The sequence below is a fragment of the Neopsephotus bourkii genome, unplaced genomic scaffold, assembly GCF_033783945.1.
Source record: "Neopsephotus bourkii isolate Nb327-2 ecotype Australia unplaced genomic scaffold, CSIRO-AGI_Nbou_v1 NB_1749, whole genome shotgun sequence".
Lineage (NCBI taxonomy): Eukaryota > Metazoa > Chordata > Aves > Psittaciformes > Psittacidae > Neopsephotus > Neopsephotus bourkii.
Genome location: NW_026902223.1, coordinates 9481345 through 9487792, shown reverse-complemented (window position 1 = coordinate 9487792; position 6448 = coordinate 9481345). Strand labels below are relative to the sequence as shown.

The 6448-nt window shown below is 49.0% G+C and overlaps 2 protein-coding genes across 10 annotated transcripts; one reads left to right on the top strand and one right to left on the bottom strand.

Annotated features, from left to right (window-relative positions):
* Nucleotides 1-199: 199 nt before the first annotated feature.
* METTL23 (methyltransferase 23, arginine) lies at nucleotides 200-2012 on the top strand. 2 transcript variants are annotated; one of them, XM_061377027.1, is made up of 5 exons: nucleotides 201-425; nucleotides 507-611; nucleotides 685-922; nucleotides 1251-1335; nucleotides 1666-2012. In XM_061377027.1, exons 1-5 carry the CDS (start codon nucleotides 336-338, stop codon nucleotides 1832-1834), a joined length of 687 nt encoding a protein of 228 aa, XP_061233011.1. In that variant the 5' UTR covers nucleotides 201-335; the 3' UTR covers nucleotides 1835-2012. The 2 variants fall into 2 exon arrangements, with proteins under 2 accessions (XP_061233012.1, XP_061233011.1); XM_061377028.1 differs by lacking the exon at nucleotides 507-611 and having other exon boundaries at nucleotides 200-425.
* Nucleotides 2013-2808: 796 nt separating this feature from the next.
* Nucleotides 2809-6400, bottom strand: SRSF2 (serine and arginine rich splicing factor 2). Of its 8 annotated transcripts, none has more exons than XR_009729005.1 (4): nucleotides 5656-6400; nucleotides 4532-5290; nucleotides 3763-3872; nucleotides 2809-3247 (listed from the first exon to the last, which is right to left on the bottom strand). XR_009729005.1 is itself a non-coding variant. In XM_061377030.1 (3 exons), exons 1-2 carry the CDS (start codon nucleotides 6015-6017, stop codon nucleotides 4987-4989), a joined length of 666 nt encoding a protein of 221 aa, XP_061233014.1. In that variant the 5' UTR covers nucleotides 6018-6400; the 3' UTR covers nucleotides 2809-4635; nucleotides 4980-4986. The 8 variants fall into 8 exon arrangements, 3 of the variants coding, with proteins under 3 accessions (XP_061233014.1, XP_061233015.1, XP_061233013.1); XR_009729004.1 differs by having other exon boundaries at nucleotides 2809-3872; nucleotides 4532-4635; nucleotides 4980-5290; XR_009729006.1 differs by having other exon boundaries at nucleotides 4980-5290.
* Between the last annotated feature and the right edge of the window lie 48 nt (nucleotides 6401-6448).

The window sequence follows — 6448 nt, the reverse complement described above, 5'->3', positions numbered from 1 at the left end:
TGGGCCCCCGGCGCCCTTGGCCGCGCTGCCGGTTGGATCGCCCCAGGACCCCCCTTCTCCCTGGCCGCTTCTCCCTTTCTCCCGGAGGGGCCGCGCTCTGCGCCCGCTGCTTCCCTGATAGCTGCGAGCGGGCCGCGTGTCCGCAGCTCATGCGGGGCTCCCGGTTAACCCCGCGGCCACGGCCCGCGGAGGCAGTGGTGCTGGTTTAACCGCGACCCCCGGGGGGAAGCTGCGCTGAGGGACCCGCCCGCTGCTATCCCGTGACGCCACTCCCGGAGAAGCTGCCGATTGGTCCGCGCCGCCTGGTGCTTCTACGAGTCCGCCCGTGATTGGCCATGGAGGAGCCGGATCAGCAGCAGCGGGCCCGCGTGCGGCGGTACCGCTTCACGGCGGGGCGGGAGGCGCTGGTGCTGCGCGTGCCTGAGGTAGCGCCCGGCCCGGCCTGGGGGTAACGCGGGCGGCGGGGCCCAGCCCAGCCCCTCAGCGCCACGCACGGTGTGTTTCAGGTGCCGGACTCGCAATACGGCACATACGTGTGGCCCTGCGCCGTGGTGCTGGCCCAGTACCTGTGGGCCCACAGGGAAAGCCTTCCCGGAAAGCGGGTGCTGGAGGTATGCACCCCTCATTCCTCGCGGTCCCTCTTGTCCCCCCCATTCGCGCTCCATGCCCCCGCTTTGGTTCCAGGTGGGAGCGGGTGTGAGCCTGCCTGGTGTCCTGGCTGCTAAGTGCGGGGCCGAGGTGACGCTGTCAGACAGCGAGGAGCTGCCGCAGTGCCTGCAGAGCTGCCGGAGGAGCTGCCTGCTGAATGGGCTGTCCCAGGTCCCTGTCCTGGGGCTCACCTGGGGGCGCGTGTCCCCGGAGCTGCTCTCTCTTCCGCCCGTAGACATCATTTTAGGATCGGATATCTTTTTTGACCCCAAAGGTATGTTAATCCTCTCGGGTATCTTTGATTTGTGACAAACTGCAAGGACTTTGCATCCACATGGTAGTGGGAACACTGTCAAGAGAGCAGGTGTCAGCCTTGATGGTGACACTGTGCTATTAACTTATTCTTGAGGTAATTTAGTATTAAGCTGTTATAAATACCACCAAAGGGTGGGTGTGGAAAAAAGTTATAGACTCGCAGCTCAAGACCATCTTCTCAGGTCCCTATTGATTTCCAATTACCGTTTCATATAGCCAGGCATATTTAACAATACTTAGAACCCAGCGACTAACCAAGACTTGCTTCATCTTCCCAAACTACACAGACTTTGAAGATATTTTAACTACAGTTTACTTCTTGCTGGAAAAGAACCCACATGCTCAATTCTGGACTACTTATCAAGTCCGAAGGTAAGTACTTTTGTGCATTTAAGACTCAGATCTCAATTCCTGTGCCCCATCTCAGCTCTTGAGAAGTGTTAACTTCCCAGAGACACCACTGCACCCATTCCAGAGCTCCTCAGACCATCCATCAGGCTGCTATTAGCCAAATCATAGGGCTAGTAGCCAAAAGCAGCCCAAGATCATAATAATCCAAAAACCACCAATTTGCTGTTGACTAGAAAGTTGTTACCACCTTTGTTTCGTGAAGTGCTGTAATTAAGTTTGGTGATACTCCTGTAATTACCCAGCAGTTACAAACTGGGATTGTTTTCATACACTGGTATTTCCTCCCCTCAGTGCTGACTGGTCCATCGAAGCTTTGCTCTACAAATGGAAACTGAGGAGCATTCCCATTCCCTTGCAGGCCTTTGGAGCAGACAAAGAGCACTTGGCCAGCTCTTCCCTACCAGGAAGACATACCATTGAAATGATGATCATCTCACTAGCACAAGCAGATAGTACTTAAGTTTATTCCACTTGTTTCCAATACAAAATGATACTGAACTGGGAACTGTGTGTTGTAGCACAGACCAGCAGAAGAGAGTCCTGTTTATAGCAAACCTCATGCATATTTAGTGGGAAGCAGATCCCTTTAAGTAATCCTTAAAACATGCATTGTAAAAATAAAGCTGTTTGATTGTTCAGCTACGGCTTGAGAGATTTGTGCTCCTCCCCAAAGACCGTTGCATAGCTCAAAAACTCAATGTCATTTTGTGCACCACAATACAACAGAGCAGAACCACCTGACAAGCCAGAAGAGCCAACTTGAACTTAAAACTTCAGCTGTGAGGAAGAGTTAGCCATACTCTTTCAGTATTAAAGAGTCAGATCTGTTTCCCAAGACGGAGGCTTCTCCCCAGAGATTCACATACAAAACCCAGCCCCTTTGTTTTTAAATGACTCAGTGGTCATGCAGTCCTGGAACATACAAGCTCCTCCGTTTGTAGAAAAGTACTTTTAATCCTCAATCAAGCCAGATTGCAAGTATTCAGATGTTTCCATTCCCATTTAACATACATGCATAAAAGTTAACAAAGCATTACAGTAACCCTTGACACACGATGGTTTAAGTTACAATTCATTTGGTATCCAAATCAAGAAACAGAAATCATCATTGTAAGATCAGCTACCGCCACGCAGCAGCCTGTGGCATCAGGGCAAGTACACAGCAAATGCAATTAGTACTGCTCAGTGTCTACATAACAACATCCAACAGACCTGTCTGGTTTGGGGTTTGGACTCTGGTGTGCACCACTTGCCATACAATGTCTGGGTTAGTCACAATACTGGTTAAAGTTTGCCCTTAGTAATTTAAAAGCCACCCCAATAGATAAAATCTGTAGTGGCAGAATGCATTCAGTTACTACAGAGAAGTTAAACATTGTCAGTGGAATTGCAGAAATCTTTCAAAGCTAAAAATAAGCTGACTCAGACATTAAGTTGAGAAAAGTTAACACAGAAAAAATGTTTAATATTAACTACAGAGACAGTGGGTATAGTACAGAATGTCTTAAGCAAAAGATACACCAATCAGTACTTACAAAGGAATGAACCATTTTTTGTCTTAACATTACATTTCTCGTATATATAAGTTCATATATGTAGGTTGGTAAAGTTTTACCATTCTGGAAAAAATAAGGTGTGTATATCATCAGCTAGATGTGCTCACTGTATGCTCCATTATTTATACGCAAGGCCCGGGTGACTGGAAGTGCAGTTGTCAGGCATTTTAATTAACTGGACAGCCATTTGTTTCTGCACGACAAGGCATCGTTACACAGGAGCAATCAGGAGAAAACAGGAAACAGCCAAGCACTCTGCACTGCAACACGCCACCTTAACAGCTAACCAGCATTACTCAACTGCTACACAACTGCGCCTAGTGCACAAAAATACATAAGAGAAGAGATTAGAATTGAGGCTGATAAAACAATCCTTTTCAAATATTAACTGTCACCTGAAAAGATTTTTATCAATTTCAATTTAAAGACACTATTTTAATTCAAAGTAATAATAATTAAAAAAAAAAGCATTTACAGTTAAGTTTCAAATTGAAGTCTGGCAGGGTTTTATTTAAGGAATGAAAACAAAATTGAAAGTAGTTTTTGACAAGAGTTAGCTACTCAGCATGTAATGGCTGCCAGTTTCCTCAGTATGAAACTGGAGGCAGCAAGTTACCATCAGTTTTAATTTGAAATAGAAGTCAGCACTATATAAACAAAAATGAAGTTTTACCTCAAATATCCAAGCCAATAATGAAATCGGTAGTCGTTCACTTCACTAAATTACAAGAAATTTGAATAACAGCAACAAAATGGCACATAAAATGTAAAATCTGCCACTTGAGGCGCAACTTAAACAAGTAAAAAGTTAGACAAAATGTTACAAAATAACCTTTTCATCAGCTGGTTGCTCGGGCCAGGGCTCTCCAAGGGACTGAAGACTCAAGCGATCCTTTCCCCCCAAAGGCGTCCTTTATGGAAGCTCTCATTTATGTGATGCATCTAGGTTTGAAGAAAGAAAAGTTCAGCCAGGTTTCTACCTTGTCTCTCTTGGTTGTGGGGATGACTTCAGGTATATTCCTAGTTGTGTTTCAACTGGCTGTGCCTAATTTAATTAAGTTTTAGAAGTTTCCATAGTGCTCCACCTCCCCCCCCAAATCTGTTGCTTTATTTCAGAGGCCAAATGTAAGGTTCTGTATCAGAATATGTAGTTACAAAGAAGAGTAAGCATCAGGCTGGAGATCAAGCCACCATTAACTTCAATTCAGCCTGTTCAACAATAGATTATTAAAAGTTATTTAAAAGTTATAAAACTAGTACTTCTTAAAAGACTTAACTAAACTCTAAGTAGCATTCAAAACAGAAAAGGTGACTAATTTTGCTACAGTTATCTAACTCCAATTCTAGCTTAGGCCCTTTCCTTTCAAAAACAGGACCAAACAGTTTGAAGGGTTAAAGACACACTATCCTTTCCCCACCCGGTGTGTATCCTTAGATGCCTCTTCAAGATGTCAACTTGAGGAAAAAACCTAGTTTCCGTGGTTTTCTCTTTGCAATTTGCCACTTTTCTAGAACAGTTATTACCTCCAGTCAGTTTAACGGCCACTGAACCGATCTTCCGTTATAAAAGGATAGTGTATCTTTAACAGTTAAAGACAAACCTGCTCCAATACACGCCCACAGAAACTGGTCCCTGGAGGATCAGCCAAATCAGTTAAAATCTGCAATACTGGCCAATATTCTTTTAGCAAACAGGAGACCGCAGCTTTAAAGGGGAAAATGCAGATGTTGGATAAATACAGTAAGAAATAGTCATTTTTCATCATAGGTTGCGTCTCATACAATATTTTATTAAAACCAAGCCATTAATCTCTCAATAAAACATTTTCTCTGTTTAAAAAGAAAATCCATGTAGAAAGCCCTTTGGTATTAATTTCCCTAAACCAATAACCAAAAAAGCACTGCTCAAGAAAATAAAAACCAACTAACAATGTGCCCCGTTAGGATCCACTTGCTTCAGGCTATTAATACTCTACAAACTACCCAACACCCCACCTAAGTACTATAATAAAATAACATGCAACATATGCTGACCCTGAGGTACATTACCATGTTCCTAGGAGGATACAGCTCCTTCTTCTTCCGGAGACTTAGGAGGGCTCTTAGATCTGGATCTAGAGTTGGATTCCCTCTTTGAGGCAGGGGGAGGGCTTCTAGATCTGGACCGGGATCTAGACCTGGACCGGGATCTGGAGACAGATGAGGACTTTGATTTGGATCTCCTGGCAGACCTGGACTTGGAGGTGGAGCGAGATCGAGAGCGTGTGCGAGACCGGGATTTGGATCGACTGTAACGGGACCGACTGCGGGATCTAGAGCGGCTCCTGCTCCTAGATCGGCTGCGACGGCGTCTTCTAGGGCTGAAACACACGAGGAGGGGGAGGAAAAAAAGGCACGTTAGAAGTTGAACAGGGGCGGCGCAACAGACTCCAGCGACCACTTCAGGACAGGGAGGGCGGAACGGGACCCACGTGGGCAAGAAAATGAGTGTTCCGAGGGCGCCATTGTTCGCAGCGAGTGGCCGGGGGCTAAATCTACTACAGCGCAAACCCCTTCCGCTCCGAGGAAACTCCACGTGCCTTCACTACTACACCCCAACTCCCCGCTCCCAACCCCGCCACGAAAATCACTCGGAAAAGGACACAGACCCAAAGGCCCCCACCACACAGGCACATACCCGAGGCCCGTCTAACTGCTTAACCTCCGCAACCCTCCAGGCGCTCACCTGCGGCTGCGGCGGCCGTAGCCGCTGCTCCCGTAGCGGCGCGGCGGCGGGCCCCTCCGGCTATGGTGCGAGTCAGGGGGGCGGCCGTAACGGGCCATTTGCACTCGGAGCTCGCGGCCGTCCAGCACGGCCCCGTCCATGGCATCCATCGCATCTTCGGCATCGCGTTTGTCGTGGAAACGAACGAAGGCGAAGCCACGGCTCTCCTTGGTGTAACGGTCCCGCGGGATGTAGACGTCTCCCACACGGCCGTACTTCTCGAAGACCCTCCGAAGCGTGTCCGGGGAAGTACGGTAGGTCAGGTTGTCCACCTTGAGGGACGTCATGCCCTCCACGTCCGGCGGCGGACGCCCGTAACTCATGGCGGGCAACAGCCCCCGAGGGGCGGCGGCGGCTGAGGAGAAGAAACCCTAAGGAAGGGAAGAGGGAGCGCCTTACGAGACGGCGCGGCCCTGAGAGGGAAGCGCTTCACACCGGAGGGGGAGCGCCGGAGCGGCGGCCTAGAAGAGTCCAGAAAGGAGGAGAGGTGCAGGGCATAGGGCAACGCCGCAAGGTCCTCAGCGAAGAGGGAGGCGCAGGCACCCACCTCGTTGTTCCGGGGTGGGGGGCAGAGCAGGCGGCCCAAGGCCGGAGCGGAGGCGCGGCGCCTGCAACGGCCTCCCCTGCCCGCCGCTGGGAGGAAATGAGAGGGCGCCGCCCGCGCGCGGATACTTAGCGCCACAAAATGGCCGCCGACGACCCGGAAGTGAAAGCTCCGCCCCGTGGCCACCTCCCTCCCCGTGGCCACCTCCCT

Bases quoted from the DNA above. Each gene is read 5' to 3' on its own strand.
- SRSF2 (XM_061377029.1), bottom strand. From the start codon at position 6,017: ATGAGTTACGGGCGTCCGCCGCCGGACGTGGAGGGCATGACGTCCCTC. The intron at 5,291-5,655 runs GTGAGCGCCTGG...CGTGTGTTTCAG, and splicing joins TACGGCCGCCGCAGCCGCAG to CCCTAGAAGACGCCGTCGCA.
- METTL23 (XM_061377027.1), top strand. From the start codon at position 336: ATGGAGGAGCCGGATCAGCAGCAGCGGGCCCGCGTGCGGCGGTACCGC. The intron at 426-506 runs GTAGCGCCCGGC...GGTGTGTTTCAG, and splicing joins TGGTGCTGCGCGTGCCTGAG to GTGCCGGACTCGCAATACGG. The intron at 612-684 runs GTATGCACCCCT...CTTTGGTTCCAG, and splicing joins CCGGAAAGCGGGTGCTGGAG to GTGGGAGCGGGTGTGAGCCT.